Here is a 24,789-nt window from a genome sequence, read left to right on the forward strand (position 1 = left end):
CTAATAATTTTGTAGCTCATGTAACATGTATCATTTGGAGCAATGCTGAGTTGAAATGGGCTTTATCTCAATCATATCCACATTGTTATTTTGAGGGGAAAAAAAGGCTAGTTACTCAATGGCAACTAGACCCCTACCTTACTTCTTAAGCAATTCAGCATTCAAGGATGATATAAACTGTAATGACTATTTCCTATCCACTTGTCTGACTTTTGATTAAACCTTATAGCTGCACATGTCTTTGCTCTTATAGCAAACTTGGCCCAGAATGAAAGGTATTCTCCTAAAGAAGAGAACTAGAAATACAAAGCGGCAGAATTAAGATGTCACTTGCCTTTCCAGGAAAACAGCTTGCTTAAAGCCCAGACCTATCAATAAAGATTTGACCCCTCTCTTTTAGTAGAACTTCTCCTTCTAGGACTCTAAGTGAGTTAAGAGATACATTATCTCCCTACATCTGAGTCAATTGGGTCCTTTGATAGAAAATGACTACTCTTCATTTTTTAAAAATCATTTTCCTGTTGGAAGGTAGTTCAGCAATTATTTCTTAGTTCATTTTTCTGGGCCGTAATGGTTAGGTCCATTTCTGTTGGCTCTAGTGCTTTATGAAACCCCCAATATTGTTCTGAAAATCTATTGATTTGCTTTAAAAGCTTTAAAAGCTTTAGCGTATCAAAGGCTCTTAACAATAATAAGTATGTCATGACTTGTAAAGTAGGCAGAGCTCAAGTATTTTGTCAACTAACATTGACATCTGTGTAGCTCAATATTGATTAGCCAAAGTGTTATGCAATCAAATATTTTTAATATAAAGTGCACAGAACACAATAGGGCAAAGCGTTCCCTTTATGTCTACTCATTGCTTTCTCAAGTCAGTGGAGAATGCTTAGGTACTAAGAAACTGAGTATTTAGCCTTATGATTCAAGAGATCTCAAAAACCATCCTTCTTCCCCCTACCAAAGTGGATGAGTTGTTGAAAAGAAACTCAGGGTTTCAGCCTCAAAACTTCAATATCTTCCAAGGAATAAACTCACACAATATAAGATTAGCCACGTAGAATCGATTATAGATGCACAATTACCATTAAACCCATAATGTGTCTATTTCTCCCTGTTGGCATTTGGACACCTTTAAGAGATTACAAGCAATATTTAGGAGTCTACTGATTGGGGAGGGAGTGGAATACAAAGACATAGAGACTGAATCAGATTTACATAGTGTAGAATACCAGGTTTGGGTGCCCCAAATCTTTATATAAGAGCTTTCCAGTGTTTCTTTCTGTTTCCTCCTAATCTCAAGCCCAAACCTACCCTTTTCCATTCTACTGTCTCCACTCTTCCTTATGCCTCTTGTTGACACTAGGGGGCTCAGTCTTAGCATGACACCTGGTGTCCTTATGTGAACGCAGCTTCATCAGATTATGTTCCCTACTTTGAGATCTGGACATGTGCACTGTTGAACTGGAAATGGAATCTGGGACTTTTTGAACTGTCATTAAAGCTCTGGCACTTATAAAATCAAAGCTCATATTCATCATCTGGCTAACCTAAAATAACTATTCTTTTGCTCATTTCCTGATTCTGTTCCTACATCATCTCCACCTGACAAGCTCCTAACCATCCTTTAGGACTCAATTCAAATTCAACCGTTTTTTTGGAGATTTTCCCATCCCCTGACCCTTGAAATCTTTCCTCATCTAACATGATTTAGCATTTGATGTGTGGCTTTCTTGGCAAATTATATTTTCATCTGAAGCTCACTGCCTTCTGTAGGCTGTGAGTTTCTTGGCAGTTGGGATGATGTCTTTCTCATCTTAATATGTCCTTTGATTCCTAGCACAATGCCTGAAGCAAAGGTTCCTCTGAGGAATATCTGCTAGATTAAATTCTACCCTGTTACTTACTTATCTGTTGCTGGATTTTTGTCTTAGAAAATTAAGGGAAAATGTCTATCTACCAACGTCTGAATCCAAAGTCATGGTTTGAGGGTCTTGTTATGCCCTTCGCACTTCCTTGGTGGTTATTTCAGAGGAAGTGATAAGCAATGGAAACTTGCTGAATGCCACATGCTCACCTTCTCCATGATCCTGTCGATCTGGCGGTTCTGTGTATCGATCTCATTGCCCATATCCAGGGCCATGTGACGGAGGTTTCCAATGATGCCGCTCACCTGCTCCAGGTTTTCATCCATTTCATTTTCTCGGGCATCATTTGTTACCCTGGGCATCAAAGAACAGTTTTTAGAAGATAGGAAAAAACCTCAAATACCAAGGACTCAAAGTTTAGGGAAAATCTGTAGACCTCTAGGTATCAATCCTATTCTTTTAAAATTTCTATTCTATACAAGAACACATGTTCGCTGTTGTACATTGGAAAATGATGTTTTAAAGTGCATTATTGAACACTTACATTTCTATTTTTAAAGAAAGCATATTAAATAGATTAATTTATCTTCTTCTCTTGCTTCCACCAACACATCATTTCCTCCCTTCATATGTTTATCCCAATTTTCATTTTTTTAAGGGTAAAATCAGCTGGGAGGATTAGTTGGGAGGGTTCCAGGTCAGAGAATGGAACTAGTTAGAAACTGTATTTTTCTTTCTGAAGTGTCAGTCAAAATCTCCAAGACTCAAATTTAGAATGAAACAAAAGCTACTGTACTAAGTCAGAGAATTTCTCCACTCATCTTCTTCCCCATTTGGGACCAACATCAATGGGAAGAGTAATGAGAATTACCGTCTTCCCCTTAATCCTGTTTGCTCCCAAGAATTCCAAAGGGAGTTACTTGTTCAAGATGATTTTTACTTGCTCAGATTTCAATGCTATGGGGGTTTTGGTGGCATTGTGAATGGTTGATTTCAAGGAAGAAAACTGTGATAAAAGATTATTGTTTCAGTTTGAATGGGGAGGAAGGAGTTGGCTCTCAAAGTGCCTTATCCAAAGTGCCTTTCCATTTTTTTCATAGCTCAGCTTGAAAGTTAAGAAGGCACTAACTCTTTATTGTAAACAGTAGGTACTTATTGCAGAATGTCTGGCTAACTAATATCTTTCTACAACAGATGGTGATGAGCTAAAATATGTTCAGAGGGGTTAAAATCCATCCCCCATGGTAAATCCCAATGCAAACTGCCCCTCTAACGTTTTTAAAGCAGTCCAGGCCAGATAAAATTAAAGGGGAACTTCCTAGATTTCTTCTGTAGAAAAGAAGCTTATTTAAATGATCTTCAGCAGCTAAGGCATACTTCTGGTTCCAGGGTTCCCAGCCCTATTTGCACATTAGAATCACCTGAGGAGCTTTAAGAACTACTAATACCTGGATCTCATTTCTAGAAATTATGATTCAATTGGTGTGGATTAAGTCCAAGCACTGATACTTTTTAAAAATTGCTCAGGTTATTCTAATGTGCAGCCAGGATTGAGGACCCCTGGTCTGGTTTCCCTTGGAGCAATAGAAACATGAATAGAATTGTCATCTGTTATTTCTAGGTAGATATCTAGATCTTTATACACAAATGGCAGTGACATTTGAATCTGGTTTGTTGGCAGTCTCAGCTACAAAGGCCTGGGTATAGATGGCTGTACAAACAGCAACCCTAGTCATTGCTAAGTCCTAGTGTAGTAACCTGTAAAAAGTTATAGTTTTTTTTCCTTTTCTTTTTAACAACAGAGATATTTGTTCTTATTACTATTTTCTGATCTCTTGAGACTTTAGTTCCGAGTTGGCAGGTCTGTGTGACTTGAGATTTTTTAATAGATGTTTAAGTTAGCTTTTGCTTCCAGATCTCAAAAGAAACGATAAATAAGAATTCAGGTCTGCTCATTATTCTCTACTTGTACCCCCAGATCTGCTCTCTGGCCTTCTTTGCTCTCTGCCCAGAGAGGCTGACCTCTCTACAACCTTATCACCCAGGTTCTCTTACTCTGCCCTCCAGTAGGCTTTGTCCAATGGCCAGTGAGAGACTGGAGGACAAGAGACTGAGGAGTTGGGGCATTTATTTCCCTTTCTAGTTTCCTGTTGGGTTTGACAGTGGCTGCATCTCAACCCACAGCCCCTGCCCATAGCCATAACTACAGTTGGGTTCTGGTGACAGCTCTCTCCTATCCTTTCAGGATTCTTCCTGCTATTCCTAGTTCATAAGTGCTTCGCCATTCCTTATTATTGACCCTGCCCACATCTCTGTAAATAATCTTTCATAAGTTCTGTTCCAATTAAACTCACAGAATGAGACACCTGTTTACTGCCACACTGATGCTGGATGTGGTCATGTGACTTGCTTTGTCCAATGTAATGTGGACAAAGGCTTGATAAGTGCTTGCTCATCAGAGCCTGCCCCTTGGGTTGCTGCCACCACCATGCAAGAAACCTCAGCTCTCCTGCTGGAGAGGCCACATAGAAAACAATGGATGCTCCCTACTCACAGCCCCAGCCAACCACCAGACAAGCAAGGAGGGCCATCTTGGATCATCCCTCACCCGGGTGCATGTAATGAGTGAGTCCAGGAGAGGCTTTTGGAAGACCTACTCAGCCAACATAGAGGTTCAGAAGTAGAAAAATGATTTTTTTTTTCTTGGCCTCTACACGCAGCCTGTGGGATCTTAGTTCCCCGACCAGGGATTGAAAGCAAGGAGTCCTAACCACTGGACCACCAGGGAACTCCTTAGTTGTTGTTTTAGAACCACTCAGTTTGGGGTGGTTTGTCACTCAAAAGTAGATAACTTACATAGCGCCGGCTGCACAAGGCTCACCTGCGGATGAAGCCACCACTGATGGCCATCTGCTCCCGTTCGTCCACCACACGAGCAGGCTGGCTGGCCACAACTCCATCCTGATTATTGCCCCAGGCTTTTTTGTAAGCATCGCTTGATTTAAGCCTATGCAAAAAAGAGGGTGAGTGACAAGCAAAGGGGGCAGAGCATCAAGCTCACAACAACGGTTACCTCTTCAAGCTAAGAACTGAACCAAGCGAATGAGTTTTAATTCGAGGCATTAGAGAATACCGATATATCATAATCTGGACCCATAGAGTTGGCCACCACCATGCCTCAGCTACTCAGGATTTAATTTCCAATCAAGTCAATTGCAATTGTCGAGATGGCAACCTTTGCCCGCGGGTTGTTCTTGTTTTGGTTTGTTTTTGTAGTTTAGTTGGATTTAAGACAAGGATTAAGGTAGTTAGAGGACATTCAGTTCTATTTCAATGACACGGTTATATTTTGAGACACAAAACACACAGAAAAAACATACTGGCAGACAGACACAAAACAAGACTGCCAAGTAGAGTGTGTACATCACACCACAGGAACACACTGTCATCAAGAAAAACATACTGGACCAAGTTTTTACACACCATCATGCAAAGATTCCCTGCTTAATTGTTTTCCCCCAACGCATGTGTGGAAACAAGCATTCCCACTCTGCATGGAGAACATAAAGGATTGGTGGTTGGCCAAGCGTGATGGTCTGTGAGTTGCCTCTAGAATGATTTGAATTAGATAATATATCGGTACTTCCAAACAGTTACCATACATCCAGAATCGATGTACAAACCTTTGTCCACAGAGACAAAAAGTAAAAGAAGCGTAGTGAAATGAATGCAGGAAAATAGAAGAGAGAACAAGCCATCTAGCACCAAAAAGGGAAATCCCTCTACATCTTCTTCATGCACCAGCTACAGGCATGAGTAGAAAGTGAAGCATTCTCATTTAAGCCAAACTACTCCAGAAGTTGACCATTCTCAAAAAAGGCACCAGCAGGACAGTAATAGCCTTCATGAGGATTTGAAACGCAGTTCAATAGCTTCTTTGTTGGGCTGAGGGGCAGGATGGGAGTGGTTACAGACTCCTACTTCAAACTGTCCTGGGATGTGGTGGGGGAGAGTGGTCTGGAACTGGTGTGGTCTCCGTAGGCCATATTTCACTGAGCTGCCTTGGAGAAAAACTTAAAATCCAGGCATACCTGTTGTGCCCAATAGAAACATGTGCAGCGTGTTTTGGTAGGTGTGTTGTAATTGAGCAATCAAAGATGTTTTTAGGTTCTTTGCATAGTAGAAACCACATGCTTTTTAGTCCAAGAACAGAACTTCCTTTGGTCCCATTTTTACATTTTCTATTATAAGACACCGGAATTTAACCTTTTTTTTTTCTTTTAGTGTAGGACCATAGCCATTTATTAAAACTGGCTCTAATAGTAATATTTGAAGATTAGGGACCAAGAAACCTTGGAGACAAATTGGAAAATTGTACAAATGGAATTTCAGCAACTTCCACAATCTAGTGTATAATACCACAGCCTTAGAGCAGTCAGAATTCACTGCTCTAAAGAGCCAGGGGCCCACTTAGTGGGATAGGATCCAAAATCTAATTTAATGGAGTTTAGAGTCTGGTTTTGTTGTTGTTGTTTTTTTTCAAATCCCCATCTCCTCCATCCTCACATTAACAGAAGTTATATGGACCTTGTGATGCTTTCTGCTATGTAAAATGTCTGGTATACCATCTTTGGCAGAGTCAAGGGGGTGGGAAAGTTTGCGTTTCTGAACGAAGGCGAATCACTGCACCCACAATGCTGCACATAGACTCACATAACTGCCGGACATCTATCATAGTCCTTCGAAACATGCCGAGACAGGGCGAAGCCCTCAGAGAGTCCAGGGCACCACCAGCCACTGCGTTGTGACACATGGTTTTTAAAGCATTATTTACACACAATACGGAACACTTCAGTCAAGCTTTGAAGCTCAGTTAGGGTCTCTTGTGCAATAAGAAATTACTGCCAACTGGTATGTGGAATTCATAGGGGTCGTCATTTCATCTGAACATTAGAATCCATCCCAGGGAGGGAAGGGGGCCTGCCTCCACCTTTTCTCCACATACAGTTGATGGATGGGGAAAATGTACCTGTGAAATTCATCACAAAGCAGGTAGACATCTCACCTGGGGGCAAGTGGCCACTGAAAAGGATATACAGTTAAATCTTGACTAACTGGAATGCGTAGCAATGTCATTTTGGTGAATTATTGGACTTTCTTCATTAGCAGTGGGCCATGGCGGTACATTTTATTTCAAGGGTGATGGCTGAATATCTGTTAGATTCTTGAGCTACTTTCCTGCCTCAGAGTCTTAGGGCAGTGAGCATGATCAAATCATTCCTTGGTTATGGTTTCTCTTGATGTGTCTGATGGCCTTTCCTCTGCAGCTCAGCTCTTACTGTTTGGTCCTATTGGATGTAGAAGTTATATAGAATGGAGACTGAGTGAAAGAATGCCAACTGCCTAGACTGACCTTAAAGAGAAACACTTTAAAATCCTTGATGGGATTTGTTCTCTCCTTGTTCATTTGTCTTTTTGTTAAAAGTGGAAAGGAGCAAAAGTATAAATATACTCAAGGGTTCCAGTTAGCTAGATTCCAGTTAATCAGACTTTACTGTAGATCATTCTTTAAAAAAAGAAAAAATAAAAGTTTAAATTTATTTGTAAATTGAGCCCCTCCCCCTCCTAAACAGGAAGTGGGATATTTTAAATCAGCCTCGAAGTTTAAAGGATGTGAATGGTCATATAATCAGCTAGAAATGACATCAATTTCTATTCTAAAAGCTAGGATCAGGAGAGCTTTTAGGAAAAAGGTTCTGTTCAAAGGGAAGTGGGAGGGGTGAAGGGGATCGGGTAACGGGTTTAATTTTCCAAATGCATGTTGGACAATCCGCTCATGCATTTTTTTTTCACTGCTAGTCAAAGGAGACTACCTTCCAGAACCCTTATTTTCAGGTTCCTTCTGTTGCAAACCTTTATAACCACATGTCACATTTCTGCTACATTCCAAAAAAGCATTGCAGAACCTTAATAGTTGAATGTTTTGTGATGTTGTGCATGCAAAATCTACACATTTCAACATTTCGGCCAGTGTACAGGGAGGTCTTCCAAGAGGAGGAATTGGAGAGGGATGGGTCCAATTTGGCTAAGGCTTGAGCACTTCTTGTTGAAGGACTCATTGCCTCTGAGTTGGGTGCAGCTGTGGCATCTACGGGTTAACCACTGACACGATTTGGCAACTGGTGGGCAGTTGAAAGGGTGAGTTGCTGTCATACTCTCTAACTTATGAAATGCTTGTTTGGGCCAAATTAACTCTTATTTTTGCTTCTGAAAAATCAGACCTTGATACGTGTTTCTCATCTTCCCAACTTACCCACAGTCTTTTCTAAATCTGCAATTTTGGCTTTTGGGATTTAGAGAACATAAAATCCCTCTTTTATGGGATTTTATGTTCTCTAAAGCACCTCTTTCTTGAGATTAGTCTCTGTCTCGAGGTACACGTTCTGGAAAATGTTGAAACGTTCATCAATAAAAGTTGCTGACAGTGGAGCTTTCACTGTAGTATGCCTGATTTTTAATGCATCAACAGTAACTCCCACTAATATCATCTATGCTATGAGATGAATGCATTGGAGACGGTATTGATCTGTTCTGCATGCCACATACTCATCCTGCCTTTGCACCCAGCAGGAATGAGCTTGTCAAGGCTTGGAGATGGGCCTTGGGAAACCAAAGCTTCAGACAGGCAGGCAGCACCTACTTGTTACAGGGACACACACAAAGCCCGCAGAATTTTCCTAGATCCGTCAAATTCTTTTCTGCTTCTTTCATGTCCTTATTGATTTGGTCCATCCCTTCCTCAATGCGTTCCAGTTGTTCTGATTAAACACAAGTATTTTATCCCCACAGAATGAAGCAGATGAAAAAGGACAAAGAAAAAAAAGACAAAACTTCAGACATTCACTTTGACATTAAAAAAGAAAAAAAAAAAAAAAAGAAAGAAAACTGGACGCCACAGATTAGAGCTGGTACCCAGTACCTACTTGTTACAAGGACATATGAAAAGGCCACAGCATTTCCCTAAATCTTTTAAATTTTTCTCAGCCTCCTTCATGTCTTGGTTGATATGGTTCATGCCTTCTTCGACACGATCGAGTTGTTCTGGTTAGGACAAAGGGATGACAGTGTGGAATGAATTTTTGGGGGGTTTCCAACAGAACATGAGAAATGTCTATGTGAAACGGAATTTGAAAAAGAAGGAGAGCTATTACAATGCATTGTCCGAGAGGATGCATTGCTGGAGTCGGCTGTTGCTCCCCTATGCAGCCAGGGGTGGAAGGAAATGAACAAAAATGATGCTCAAATAGTTTATAGTGCAGATACGATGGGATGGGGTAGGTAGGCCTGTTAGATTCTGAGGATCCAGGAAAACAACACAGCATATTCACTTACTCAGACACCAGTGAAACCCAAGAGAAAGAAAACAGCATGTTAGTTTATGTTTTAGGCATTCAGATGTAATGCTACTAGAGAAAGTGTCTGCTTCAACTTTAACAGGTCTCAGTCTTCTGGTTTTTAAGCATCCTCAACCAGATAAGGGTAGAAAATAATCCACCTTCTTCTTTGGGAAAAATAACAACTACAGTGATAACTATCACTGGATACCATACAGTTTTTCCCCCTAGCAGTGTTTCTCTAGTCAAAGGCAGGCCATGGACAGCTCTTGGTTTTGAATACTCAATTAACACAAGTTCTAAGAAAAGCAACATCAGCACAGCAATGTTATAGGTAGTGGAACATTTAAATTCCTTTTATCCTATGACTTCCTTGTAATGAAAGCTTTGGAAGGCATTTCACTTCTCTGCCCCTGATTTCCCATTCTCCACAATGGGAAATGCTAGACCCCAACCCCAGGCAGAGCATGGGAAAAATGAATGCCTGGGTCTCTGGAGGAAGGTGATGGATTGGAACATAAAACAGTACCAAGTCATCACTGCCAGGAAAGCTGACCTTAGTATACCTAAGACATAGATCAATACCCATAAAAATGAATCATACTTCTAGGTCACCAGGGTAACATACACCAACTTGATTAATTTTTCAAAAGTTGTGTCATCAAATTGAGTAAACTATCAGTTCCATGAAGGGATTTTTAAAACAGCTTTTAAGACCATTAAGACAGCAATGGGATGTCTTGGCTGTCTATTTACAAAACCTAATTACATTTCTATTCATCTGTATTTTCATGCATGCATGCCTACGCCTCTGGGAAGGAAGGCATGATTATAATAAAACTGGTAAATACATTTCCAGTCTAAGGGCATACATAATCACTTAAAAACAATTTCACATTAAATTGTCATTCCAGTCGAAATTGTCATTCCAGAAAACTAAGCTAGGTTCACTAGTGGCCCAAACTGGAGAGACTATCCATTTGGAAAATAAGAGCCTATTATGTTCTCTTTTGTGGGGCTGAGGAATAGAATTCAACTTATTAAGAATCTGCTATCTCTGCTCTGCTTTTCAAATGACAAGGGAAAACAAAATGTTTATCCAGCATAGGCTAGCCGGAGGAAATAAGGGTGCAGTGCTGGCAAACTTTTGCTGAATAAATATAGGTACGGTAATAGCTTAAGAAAAATCTCTAAAGGGGCTAAAAAACAAATGGATGACAATTCTTTACAATCCAGAGAATTCTGTACTTTTCTGAAGACTTCATTCCAGTTTCCTTTAAGGAATGCAATAAATTAGTCTGTAGATCAAATTAACTATCAAATGAGGGGATTGGTTGGGGGGAAAGGAGCCCAATATCCTCAAAACAAGAACTATGTTAAGTACAGACAGAATAGGGACGCCAAATTCCAATCGAGGAATTGCTAATGGCTTCCTGGAGAGCTGGGTTGAGATGAGATTGAAGCATCTGGGTTCAGAGGGAAAACTTGCTGGACTCAACTAATGACAGCTGACATATGCACAGGTTATGGCATGGGGACACACATTCAGGTGTTTGCCTTTCCTAAGGAATTTCTCTTGAGTTAATATTTTCAGCTAAGATAACTTTCTGACATTTCAAGATCCCCACCCACTGTGTCTCCAGGGATTAGAAAATAACATAAATAAAAGTGAACTGGCCCACAAGTGTTGAATTTCTGAACCAGAGAATTCAAATTAAAAGATAAAAACAAACAGGCAGGTCCAAATCCCTATTTCTGAGAGCGGGGTTCGGCCATGTTTTGCCAGTTTGTTCAGCAAAGATCATAGCAAATAGGAATTCTGGAGTTCTTTCAGAAAAGTTGATTCAGAAAACTATTTTATTGCTCCAATATTGGTTGAATGTTTCGTTATACACAATTATCAGTCAAATCCTTAATTAAAAAAATATTGTGGGACTTCCCTGGGGTTCCAGTGGTTAAGACTCCACCGCTTCCACTGCAGGGGACACAGGTTCGATCCCTGGTCAGGGAACTAAGATCCAGCATGCCTCATGGCATGGCCATAAATAAAAAAATAAACAAAAATTTAAAAAATAAAAATATTTAAAAAGAAATTTAAAAATATTGTGGAACCATTTTGTCACAGATATTCTGACAATAATATTTCTTTTTTTTGGTTCCCTCTTTGAATGTGAATGCTGTAAAGGCAGGGATTTTTGCCTGTTTTGTTCAGTGCTATGGCACATAGCAGGAGCTCACAATAATGGCAATTTTAAGAGTGTTACTGAGTTACGTTTGTGGATATGTTTGGTGTATTGGGACTTCACAGCACTTAAATGATTTCTGTGAAGATTTTCCTCAGGAAATGCTTGAAAGCAATCAATATCCTCATTCCATTCTGGCGTAGACAGCAGCATCTGAGAGGCTGATGCAATGCAGTGTCTAGGGTTGACTGCTCCTTTCCTCCCTAAACTTACTTTCTGGCTGTTTTCTGTTTACTCTTGGAGACTGGGAGGGGAATAAGATTTGGGATTGGGGAGGTATTCCAGTACATCACACTATATGTTGGGGCAAGAGATTGTTCTTTCTTTTGCTATGATATTTGGATGACTGGTTATTTGCAATGGATCCACCAATGGCAGGATGCTCAGGGATCTAAGTTTAGACATCTTTTCTATTAATATTATGTAAGTAAAGCAGCATGGGACCATTAGAATCCTCAATCTAGTAAAAAAAGAAACAGTAGAAGAATAGCAAGAGGTCAATGCTATTGATTGATCCAATGGGTAAGCCTTCATGAGTGTAACCAATTACAAGATGCTGCCTACATGATTTTCATTTTCCTTAGAATTGATGACCATATGGAAATTCATTTAAATAAATTTAAATAGCCACGTGACTAGGGGCTACCATATTGGGCAATGCAGCTTTAGTCATTCATAAGAGATATTGGTGAGTGGACTTTAGCAAGAAGGATGTTTTCACAAATTTTACCCTGTAGTGCCATGAACCCTTTAAGAAAGTTGGCAGGCTCTGTGGATGAGGGTTTACTTTTCCTTTACTCTGCCAGGCAGTGGTCAAAGATTTCACTGTTTAGTTTGTAGCCATTCCCATGGGATTGTCCCAAGAGCAGCATTTTCAGCATCAAAACAAACATATAACCCAGCAAAGACCAACAAAGGGAACAAGAGATATGGAAGTGAAAGGTTAAATCATCCCACATTAGGGCTAGGGGTTTTTCATGGGGATTTCTCTTGGAGACAAGAAAAGTCCAAGGACGTAGGACATTTCAGGGCCATCTGTCATGCTCAGTGCTCCTTGGTGTCTCCTGACACCTGGGTGTAAAACAAGAATCCCATAAGGAATTTCCTAGCACAACCATTTAGCAGGACAACCTGGATTGGCTCTTTAGGCGGATGGCTGTTTCTTGAGACTTCTGTGCAGTTGCAGTCAACACTTTTGGTGTTCAGGCAAAGATAAAATTAGTAGAGCATAACTGGAGAGAAATTTTAAAGCAGTTACTGATCTAAACAACTAAACACAGCATATGCAGTGTCAAAATGCATTTACAATGGCAGTAAAGATAGTTGTTGACTCATCAGTCATTTCAAAAGTTCTAATCTCTTCTTACAGTATAAATGGAACATGTAGCATTTAAGACCAGGCAGAAGCTACCCACTTTTGAGGGTTTACAGTTGCATGCTTCTCATCAGTATCAATTATTCACCACGCATCTGGTAAAACCCAGGTTATCCTAGGAAATATGTTCAACCAAGAAGTTAGCATTTATTGCTATGTGGCCACAATTGAAATGTCTTAGCTGAGAACATTAACTATCTTGTGGGGGCAATCTGCAATTTTACTTCGTTTCTCAGAGAATAATGTAAAGATGTTCCTGAGAATCATTTGTGTTTAAGAATAATATATTTTTGTATTATATTGGAGATTTGGGCAAATTTTGCCTGTAGATTTTCTTCATCAAAGTACAATGAAATTTGAACTCAATATCTTATTCACTTTCTTTTTGACTTCAGATTTGTATATATTATTTTTTCATGTCAATGCTTTATAATTAGGGGAGAAAATGGTATTATCCTGAACCTTTCTCAAACTTTTTCTCTTACTGCAATGCTCCTTTTCTACTCCCTTCACACGCAAATTATTAACTAAAAGAGTTAATAAGATAGAACTCCTTATTACCTGAGTATATATGTATCAATTTAGCTCTGGAAATGTGGTGCCACTCTTCTGTTTGGGCACCTGCTGCCTAATTAAATAAATTTTTTTAAAAAGCAATGATTTGCTGTGTCCTGAGTTTCAAAGTCTGGGACATTGTTGTACACATCAAGCCAGCAAGTCTTATGATTTATAGCAAATTCATCTGGAGAGTTCTGAAGACTGTCACAGCTATTGTAATTCCTTCAAAATACAACTCCACTAGGCTCCATTATTTTTGTATTAATTTTGACAATTTATATTTTAAAAATGGGGGGAGAAGTGTTGGGATTGATGTTCAATTGTTTTTTAAAAAAATTTTCTTCCGATTTAAAAAAATTAGTTGGTGTATATTTATTGGAAAAGTTCAATACAAATGAATAATATAGAAACAAAAGTCTTTATATAGCAGCCATGAGGGTGTACCCCTCAGATCTCCCTTCAAGAGGGACCCTGTAGTTAGCTGACACCTCCAGCTGTTGCACCTATGGGATCTACCACATTTACATGGAAGCCATGCCCTCCCTGGGATGCTTCTAGCCAACAGCTGAGCACAATTTACTAGAGCGGATGCATCCCTGCCCGTCACACGGCTGCTCCATTGGGTTGTCTTTGCTCCTGGGCTGCCTATCAGTCTGGCTGAGACTTTCTCAGAGCAGCACTACAGAATGAGACTCTTCCTACCCAATCCTCCTTCTGCCCCCTCTCCTCTCACAAGTGTCAAGCCCGCATCACAGTCCAAAGGCTCTCCCTGCCTACTCCTGCTTCCTCTCCCCTTCACCCATCACAGACATTTCCTTAAGAAGTCTCACACACTTCTAATTGATTCTTAGCAGTTGCTTCCCAGAGGACCCCAAATAATACACCTTCCTTCAGTCCCTCCCTGCCCCTGCTGTAACTCTTCAGAAGTCAGTAAAAATTGATCTCATATATTGTAAAGGTTGCAGAACATTTTATGCAGAATTTCTTTCCTGGCCATATCATAATTGATTTGGTCAGTCTCCCCACTGACAGACATTTAGTTTCCAGTTTTACACCATTACAGGTAAGGCGTGTATATTTTTCTTCATGGAGTTGTCAGTGAATATCTGCAGCATATAATTCTATGAGTGGAATATCTTGGTCAAAGATGGGTGAACATCAAAATTTGGAGATATTATCAAATTACTCTTAAACTTTGTACCGATCAACAGTGCCCATCTGTAGACTGAGAGTTTCTGTTTTCCCAACATATTCACAGCATTGATTGTTATCAATTAAAAGAAGTTGTGCCAATCTGCTAAAGAGTGGCATCTCATTACTGTTGTTGGGTGAAGCATGGTTTCATTTGTCTACTTGGAAACTGATGATTTACGTATTACATCCATTGTTTCTTGTACGTTGTTGTCTTTTTCTTTGATAAAATGCAAGGTCTCTCTGTATTTTAGGGAAATGCCTTATGTCTGTTATCCATAAGGCAGTTTCCCGCCCCCTCCCCCCCCTCCCCAGTTTGAGGTTTATTCTTGGAGTTTGTTTATTGTGTTCCATGTTGTAAAAATTTTATATTTTTATCTTTGACAAAAAATTTCTCGTGATTGCTAAGAGTTTTCTAATGTCTTTGTAAAATATACATAAAGAGAAAAAATTCTGCTAAATCTGATTATTATGATAAGAATTCAGAATGGAATCAGGTAACTAACTTGTGGCTAGAATTAAATAAATCATTGCTGTATGATTCTATGTATAAATCAAAGAAAAAAAGTTTGGTATTACCCTTCTAGGTTCCACTGTAGACTAAATATGCTATACTAAAATGTTGGCACTCTGATGTTCACTGCTTCTAGTATTTCCGTAATAATTAAAAGAAAAAGTTCAAATATTTTAAGTGGTTCAATTTTCCACTTTACAATGATTTCCCTCAGTTTATGTCCTGTTAAAAACAGCTTCCAGTTATTCAAGGAATTCTCATAATGACTTGGAAATCAATATTGCCAGATGCTGAATTAGGATGGTCAAAAGAAATGGACAATATGGTATACTATACTCTCATTCTATTTAGGAATTATCACATCAAATTTATGGGAAAGATTGGGGATGAGGAGGAGAATTCTCAAACTCTCCAAAATCCTATCATTAAAAATTCAAACAAATGACTTCTGCCTTCAAAATTGTATTACCCCAACACATATAACAGGGCATGTAGTACCATTTATTCAACCATGAAGATCTCAACATTTCCATACATTTACCAACCTTTTCAACAGAAAAAGGAGAAAAAAAGCAAGATAAAAACTGTAGAACTCTTACACACATATATGTGCATAACACACATCAATGACCACCTGTAGATGCACAAATCATTTTTTAATGGACTTTATTCAGATGAGGAATTGTTCTTACTGAAGAAATCTGAACTTACCTCCTTGTTCATCCAACATAACCAAAGTCCTGATACCAGCATCTTTACTCTACATTCCAATAATGGTAGCAAAGTGGAAAAAGAGTTAGAGAGAGAAAAGAGAGAAAGAGAAATCAGTAAGGGGACAATTAGCCCTAGATATGGAAAATGAAGAAGGACCAAAGGAAAAAGAGGGAGGAAATATGGCGGAGAGTATTAGGGGCTGGGGAGGAACTCAGAGAGGTGGGTCACCTGTGGACTTGCTTCATCAGTGATTCTCAGATAGAAGAGGGGGATGTAGCTCAGTCTCCACGGGGTGGGGCTCGGGATGGGGCTTGGCATGGACTTGAAATACACATACTTAATATTATAGTGTGATTTTATATCTGGAAAATAAAAATGCCTATAGTTTTTGTAACACCAACCACAGAAAGCAAATCTTTCAAAATCTTCAGGACTAAATCTTCTCTGGCACGATAGATCAGAAAGTTTCCCTAGGTGAACTGGGGAGGGGTGCTCTACTGAAAAGATGTGTAAGAATCTTGGGAGTGGTGGTGAGATTTTTAAGTTTATCAAAAAAGATGACAGCTTCACAAAGGTTGAGAAACATAGCTCAAAAGGAAATTCAATCTTCCATTTCTTTCTCTATGGAGAGAAGTTCTGCAAGATTTAGAAAAGGGAATGACAGATGAGAAATAAGGGCTTTTTCTAATGAAATCTGAAATTCTGCACAATAATATGGTGTGAGAAAATAATTCATCCACAAGTTTTACTACAGTTTTTTTGTTCACCCCTTATGCTCTAAATAAACCAAACAGCCCTGAACTATTTAGTGGAGGGGAGTGGGAGTTGGTGGGTGGGAAAAAAGGAGCAGAGATATTTGCATTGTTCATAATCATCATTTCCAGGAACTAGTTATGTAAAGACCTTCCGTTTTATAGGGTGATTATTAATAGATATTAAATGGCAGTGCTTACAGTTTGGATTAATTGTTTTTTCAAGAAAAGCTCATGGTGGTACCTAGAATAAATTCTAAAATATGTCTCTCATGGCCCCATTTATTTTCGACTGACTTACATTAACCTAAGAGAGAGATGTTAGTGGAGGTCAACAAAAGTGTTTTGTTTTGTTTTTTTAACAGTATTTCAACAATTTAATTCCAATAGTGCTTTCAAAAAATAAAATAAAACACTGAAAATTATTTCTGTGAGCTTTTATAAGCTCACCATTTCAGAGAACATGTGCAGTTAACTCTCCCAGACAGAAAAGCCTATTTTGCTTGTTTTAAAAAAATTGAATGAAAGATTCTTTAAGTTGTATAGTGCTTTATAATTTTCAAAACTTTCACATACATGATTTCATGTAATCATATAAGAACCCCTTTTTTACCCCTACACCTCTATGGCCCCTTCCCCCTTCCCTCTCCCCACTGGTAACAACTAGTTTGTCTCTATATCTGTAAGTCTGCTTCTTTTCTGTTTTAGTCACTAGTTTGTTGTGTTTTTTAGATTCCACAGATAAGATATCATACAGTATTTGTCTTTGTCTGTCTGACTTATTTCATTTGACATAATACCCTCCAAGTCCATCCATGTTGCTGCAAATGGCGAAATTTCATTCTTTTTTATGGGCTGAATAGTATTCCATTGTATATATATACCACAGCTTCTTTATCCATTCATCTCTTGATGGACACTTAGGTCATTTACATACCTTGGCAATTGTAAATAATGCTGCTATGAACACTGGGGTGCATGTATCTTTTCAAATTAGTGGTTGAACACATTTTGATAAGTTTTAGTTGCAAAGTCAGGATGTAGTTTGGAGAGTGATGGCTCAGGATGACTTCAGGAGTCATTGACAGCACAGATTCTGGAGCTAGACTCTGCCTTGGAATCCTGGTGATTTTCTTTTCTGGCTGCAGGACCTCAGGCAAATGTCTTAATTGCTCTGTGCCTCAGTTCTCTCATTTGTAATACAGCAATCATAATAGTTCATACTTCATTGAGTTCTTATGCGAATTCAGTAAATTAATAGGCGGCACGTGTTAGAACGGTGCCTGGCCTATAGTTAGCCTTACACCAGGGTTAATAAAATAAATACCTTCACAAAATGCATCTAGTGCAGGATATCTGGGCAAACTAAAAATATCATCATTACAGACTACCACCAGAAGTTTCTAGACTACTGCTCAAACTTTAATGTGTATATGAATTCCCTGCATAGAAAACATCTTGTTAAAATATAGATCCTGATTCAGTAGGACTGGGGTAGAGACTGAGATTTTTCATTTTGAACAAGATCGGCGATGCTGGCTGGTGCAGGGTCATACATGGAGCAGCAAGATTCTAGACCCCACAAGACATTTCAAAATCTTGTTCTTCAGTGTGTTATAAATGGACATTTGTCTACACTAGACACATAGACAATTTCTATGCCCCTTTTATGCAAATTTTAGCCATTGTTTATGAGAGGAAATTGTAAAATGCAGATGGCTCATTCAGGCATATGGATGTGACAATGCAAGTTCCAGTGAGGATGGAGTCATCTCAGAGAGCATCTTCTTCTCTAAGGACCCAACTCAAGGCTATGCACGAGATTTCTGTTCTGTTCTATTTGGGATGGAGGGTGAGAAACAGGTGAGTGACTTCAGTTTGGTCAGTTCAGCTCTCATCTGTTGACCCTTTCTGCTCTACCCATTTATGTTATATAATAAATAAAATAAAGTATAATTTCCTCTGCAAGTATAATTTCCTCTTTGTTCAATTTGGTGCTAAATGTTTCAGTGCTGGAATGATTCACAGAACCACCAAGAGTTTGCCCCAATTTGAGAGAACAGAAGCAGTGAGCACAGGTCAGAGAGTCAGGAATGCTGGATTATGTTCTTAGCTCAGCCAGTTAATAGTCTTGAGATTGGGGAAGAGTCACTTGACCTTTCAGGATGCTTTCCCATATTTAAGATAAGGATAGAGATGCTAAATAAGATTGGGTAGTTGCTAGGTTGGTTCATTCACTCACTCGTTCATTAGTTTGTTCATTCATTCATTCATTCACTAAATGGTTATTGTGCTTCCACTCTGCCCCAGGCACTAAGGTAAGGGCCAGACAAATGCCTGGCTTCTAAACTGTGCTTCACAGAATGATAAACAGTTTGGTCAGGCGAACAGAGCTGGCATCTGGGAGTCAGTAATTCTGAATTCTACACTTATCTTTACAGTTCTATTGCTCTAGAGTCATCTGTTCTGTGTCTCAGCTTTTCCAGCTGTCAGATGGGGACAGAAACAGCTCCCTCACTTCCCAAGATTTATAAAGACAAAATAAGCTACAGAACCTAAAAGCTTCTACAGGTTCAACTCCACTGGAAGCCATGATTCAAAAACTGAGATAAAGGATTTCATTTGTGTGGAATCTGTCAGTTTAGGATGAGCTGCTATGTTTGTTTTCTTAGATCCTTTTGCTTTTTGTGGAATTCTCAAAAAATTTTTAAATATTGTGGGAATTGCTGGTGTAAGGGAAATGTTGTAAGAATTCACACTCTGGAATCAGGTAGATCTGAGTTTGAATTTCATCTCTGTCTTTTGTGGCTGTGTGTCTCAAGCAAGTTTCTTAACCACTGTGGACTTCAATTTCCTCCTTGGTAAAATGGAGAGCAAAGCAGTAGAAAAAGTGACTGCAGGGATTAAATTAGATAATAAACTCTGAGCACAGTCGCTGGCATATAGTAGGTTCTCAATAAATAGTAGAACTTATATTTGGCTCCACTTTTTGCTGACAACTTTTATCAAAACAACTGGGTGGTCCTTTGGAGGAACTAGGAGGGCAAGAGAGAAGGACAGGGATGGGACGATATCTTGGGGGAGGCAGAATATTACTTTCTCTGGTTCCTTAATGAGTATTATGTTTTAATAGCTAGGAGGGAGAGGAGGTTGTTCTATTTTTGTCTTAGCTCAATTCCTGGTTCCTGTTCAAGATCCCTGGGAAACTTGTCTAACTGTGAACAGGGGGAGTTGGAGATGCCAGTGATTTTTAAAAATATATTTATTTATTTACTTATTTTGCTGCACTGGGTCTTAGTTGCGGTGCATGGGATCTGCGTCGCAGCACGCGGGCTTGGGCTCTTCGTTGTGGCACATGGGCTTCTCTCTAGTTGCAGCACTCAGGCTCTCTAGTTGTGGTGTGTGGGCTCCAGAGTGCGTAGGCACGGTAGCTTCGGCACGTGGGCTTAGTTGCCCCATGGCATGAGGCATCTTAGTTCCCCAACCAGCGATTGAACCCACATCCCCTTCATTGGAAGGCAGATTCTTAACCACTGGACCACCAGGGAAGTCCCCGATTTTTTTTTTTTTCATTTCTTTCATTTTACTTTTTATTTCTCTATTCTTATTTTTTTCTTGCTGATGATCTAAGACCATGTTTATAGAACATTTTAAAGTCCTTTGTCATCCTGCAATGCTTTTCCCAAAGTCCAATACACCTGAGCTAAAACTAGGCCAGTCCAGACACTCTCTTAACCGCGAGAGTTCCAAAAGATCCCTACAACTGCCTACCTGAAAACAACTGCTCAGCCTGAATTTTCCACCTTTAGTACAAAGTCTGGCATAACAAAGACATAGCTTTAGAATGCTTATTTTCTTCTTGTGGCCAACGTGTTTCAAAAGATAAGTTGGAATGAAAAGAAAAGATGCTGAAACACCCATAAATGTTGGGGAGCCCTCAGTAACCACCACTGCGTGAAAGTTCTGTGTGGGGCTTTGGATCAGCCTGCCCTAGGGCAGTGTGGCTTTTCCGGGCTTTGTTCTATAGCCCAAGGCATTAACATGTAGAGCTCATTTCCTGCAGTTAGTATTAGCAGAGTTAACTTTTTTGTCTGGAATCAAATAGTATTCATGACTCTCCCTCTAGAATTCATTGTCCCCTCCTCTGTGCTCCTGAGGCAGGTGTGGCCTTGAATTTGGAGAGCTATTTTCATATCTGTTTTTCTACATGATATCAGTTTTGATCTTCCACCTCCAGCATCAGGCATTCCATAAATATTTGCTGAAATGCATCCATCAAAAGAGCCAGTTCCCAGCCCCAGGCTGGGAACCAAGTGCTATGTGATTTCTAATCTTTTTATGTGTGTATGGTATTCAGCTTTTCTGAACTTTCTCTACTGATCTCTGTGTAACTTTACATTGTCCTTGATACACTGATGATGGCTTCTATTGAAAACCAAGCTTCCATGCCTTCCACTCTGTTACACCGTAAAGTCCATGAGGGATGGCACAAAGTCCTATACATTCCACTGAAAGTGGGATTGTTTGCCTCAGGGAAACTTCACAAGTTGAGTAACCTTTCCTGTCTTTGAGACTGAATTTCAATAAGCATTCAGCTCAATTCAAATTATATGGCACTGATAGACTTTGGGATCATGGGCAAGATCCTAGTATTTCAATGCTCAGATTTTCCAAATGATTTCTGCCCTTGATGAATATTTAATGCTGATTCTCTTTAAAGAGAATTTCCTTCCTGATTGAAAGCAGAATAACATCTGACTGGCCAATGCCCTAGATATAAGGGATGTTTGACCATCAATATAAGATAACCCAGGAGGATGTAAGAGCAATCAATCTAGTCTAATAATGCCTTGCTCATAATTTCCTAAGGATGGAAAGTCTAATAGCCTCCTCTCATTTGTTAGAGGTAGGAGACAGCATCCATCTGTTTCACCCCCTGTTCTAAGATGCAACTTCATGCTTGATCGAGAAACACTTTAGGAAAAACAAAAATGTAATATTTGAGAATCCTACTTCAATTAATAGAGCTTTTGAGATTTTTTTTTTCCAGAATAAATTAGAGCAGACACTCCTTTTCCAAGACTGGCCAACGTTGCCTGCAATTTAAGAAGACACAGAAAAAGAAGTCTCTGCAGCCCAAAGACTCTGATGGGGGAGGGGCCAGTTGGGAAAAGTGTGTTGGATGCATTCCTCCATCACTTTCTGTGCTCTGGGCAGTTTCAACATTGCACAGGTGGGCAAACTGGTGATAGATTTTGCAGTTTAGAAACTCCCTTCACATGTGCACACACACAAATGAAAATGAAATATGAGCTTGGAGGCCATGGTTGAAGGTCATAAACACGAATCAAGATAATGATGTCAGCTGACTTCTGGGCTCCCTGCCTTCCTGTCACAGTGAGAGCTCATGTGTGGATGTTACTCAGATCTGTTCCTTTTACTTGTTCTCATGACAAGATGAGGGGCAACATGTGGATTCTGAAAGCCTCACCGACACTAGTAGATTTAGAATATCTGCCTCCTTTTTGGTCCTCAAGTACTGCGTGAGTCCCAGGACAGCACAAAGAAAGCATTTCTCTTCATTAAGAGAGTGAAGGTTGCTTTCCTGTGCTGCTGAGGGCCCCTTGCTGGCCCACCTCCTGTGGGGGCCAATTTGTGCTATGCTGCAGGCTCAAACTCTCATTTTTCATGATAATAGATCTCCTTCAGTGGACCCCCTTCCCTTCCCAGGGGTCCTCTGAGCTCTTGGTTGCCACCTTCTCCTCCCCCTCCTGTGGCAATTCACAGTTAGCTATATACCATTCTTAGCTGAGAAGCTGAAGCTGCAGAAGTAAGGGAAAATGTTGGCTTCCATAGTGTAAGAGGCGGCTGCCCTTCCTTTTAGCCTTATAAAATTGACACTTTTCTCCTTTCATGTCATTGCAAAAGCAATTTACAGTAGCATGAGGCAAGTAGGCTCGTTTGATCATTCTGCTAGAAAACCCCCAAGATCTCTAAAGATGATAACCACACATGAATTTATACATTGATAAGCATTTTCAAAGCATAGATAAAACAGCATCTCACTGAATAAAAATGATTAGACTTGTTTTATTCAGTTAAGATAAATATAGCTCATCCCATTCTTTTTCCACTTCATCTCTCCCAACGGACAAGTTCAATTAATCCATTTATTCTTCCTGGTTGACTGCCGCTCTCCCAAATTGGAATAAATGAGGTTTATTGCAAATGGCCTTTTGATTCCATTATTGCTGTCTGCCCTATTTCACCCATTTAAAAATAGTCACGGATTCATTAACCATGCCTTGAAAATGGATGTTAAATCCAGAGTCAGGAATATAAAAGAGCTTCTATATTTACATGACTAGACTTGATATTTCCCTTTATTAAAGGATTTTCCTATTATTTCATGAATTTTAGTGCCTGACTATAAATGTAACAATTTCTGAAAATTATGCCTCTCTGGGTACATATTTTTTAAAGTGATATATGTAGCTAGATTTAAAACAGAAGGCCAAGATTAGATGTAATTTAGAGGCATCAAAATCAGTACAAATGAGGATTTTATGTAGATAATTCTTTCGTATATTAAAAAATCGTTCTGATTTGTTTTTGTGATTTCTTGGGAACATTTACATACTTGGAAATACCACCCTCTTCTGCTTCCGAGACTAGGAAGATAGGCTGGGCTGGAGGGAGAGTGAATACTTTGATGGCTACCTGGCAACTTAAATATAGCATCTCTCTCATTATATGGCTTTCTGGTAGCTACATTCACACTGGAATAAATGGGACAGTGGTCTAGGGAAAGGCAAAGGGTCTAGGCAAAGGATATGTCAGCCAAAGGGATTAGTTCATCTTAAAATATAGTCACTGCTTACCTCTTCAACCAGTTGTAGCATACGACGGGTGCTTTCCAGCGACTAAGATAAAAAACACAAATATTATGAGTGCAGGATCCAGAGTTCTTGGAATATCAGAAAAACTTTCTTCACTTGGGAAACATAAAGGGTTGTTATCACATGTTCTTTGAAGTTTGTAACTGAACCACAATTTCAATCTCTTTCCTATCAGGCTTTCTACATAATAAGATTCCCTAAAGCAATTACATTAAAGCTGATTGTCATAAAATCAAAACCAGACGAAGTTGATTTTGATATCAAAGACAAAGTAAGCTCGAAAAGGTAATTTTGCATGTGCAGGAGGCATGAAAAATTATCTCGAATACTCAGAGGACTAATTTGGCCTCCCTGGACCAGGAATATTGAATTTTAAAGGCAAATATCATTTGTCATGAATTGAGATGAATCTAACATCGATTTTCTTATAAAGCTCCTAGAAACACAATTGGAAGTTCTTATCAGTACAAATTAAGTTGTTGCCCTAGGGTGGAAAAAAAATCAAGCGTGTTTGAAACAGCTAGTCTATAGGAGAAAGCTATAATAATTATCTTCATCCTTAGATAAGAAAAAATGAATTCAGCACTGGCCCCTTGGACACAGTGTGGTCACTTTTTTCTAAGTTCCTTTTAAATTACTAGAATCCAGCAACCAGTGTGATTTCTCAAAAGCTGTGCTTTTCAATGGCAAACTTATTTTGGACAAGAGTTTGCAGGAACATGAAGCATGTTCACTTTCCTGGAAGTACTGTCAGCAGGCTGCTTTTTGAAATAGAATGGCTGTAAGCAGAGGTATGCTGGTAATGTTAACAATGGGCTCTCCAGAAAAAAGATGTGTGTGTGTGTGTGTGTGTGTGTGTGTATTATTTTAATGATATAAAGGATGACTACCATAAAATTTATAAATAATAATAAAATACACAACACCTTATTGCAAATTCTGTATAGCCAATCGATTTTCACAGAAAACTTTTGTTGATTTTTGCTGAACTCTTGTGTCCACAGCTAAGCACGCATAAAACAAGAGCAGCTCTGGCATGAACGCTGGTTGATATTTTCATTTACGTGAGTGAATAAAAGGCAAGTGAAAGAATGAAGACATGTTTGGGAACTTTATTCATTTGTCAATGATGCAAGTGGCTTCTCTGCTGAAGAGAATCATAGTTTTCAAATACTGGAAGATTTTCTCAATTCTTTTTTGTGTTGCTTATAGTGTAATGGCTGCGGAGGTTCATACTTTTAAGTTTAATCTGCATTATTAATACTTTTCCACTTTCTTAAGTCT

General features: G+C 39.3%; 1 protein-coding gene across 3 annotated transcripts in view; it reads right to left on the reverse strand.

Moving 5' to 3' along the window:
• The window catches only part of SNAP25 (synaptosome associated protein 25), an 80,324-nt gene that overhangs the window by 4,242 nt on the left and 51,293 nt on the right, over positions 1-24,789 (reverse strand). For 2 of the 3 annotated variants that reach the window (XM_067707487.1, XM_067707488.1), the window contains exons 3-7: positions 23,488-23,529; positions 15,852-15,900; positions 8,566-8,683; positions 4,747-4,872; positions 2,075-2,219 (exon numbers count right to left, since the gene is read on the reverse strand). In XM_067707487.1, the coding sequence (XP_067563588.1) occupies positions 2,075-2,219; positions 4,747-4,872; positions 8,566-8,683; positions 15,852-15,900; positions 23,488-23,529 (480 nt within the window). Of the gene's footprint in view, positions 1-2,074; positions 2,220-4,746; positions 4,873-8,565; positions 8,684-8,848; positions 8,967-15,851; positions 15,901-23,487; positions 23,530-24,789 lie in introns of all 3 variants that reach the window. The other variant, XM_067707489.1, reaches the window with a different exon arrangement.

This window comes from Pseudorca crassidens, chromosome 15 (genome assembly GCF_039906515.1).
Source record: "Pseudorca crassidens isolate mPseCra1 chromosome 15, mPseCra1.hap1, whole genome shotgun sequence".
In the NCBI taxonomy this organism is placed as follows: Eukaryota; Metazoa; Chordata; class Mammalia; order Artiodactyla; family Delphinidae; genus Pseudorca; species Pseudorca crassidens.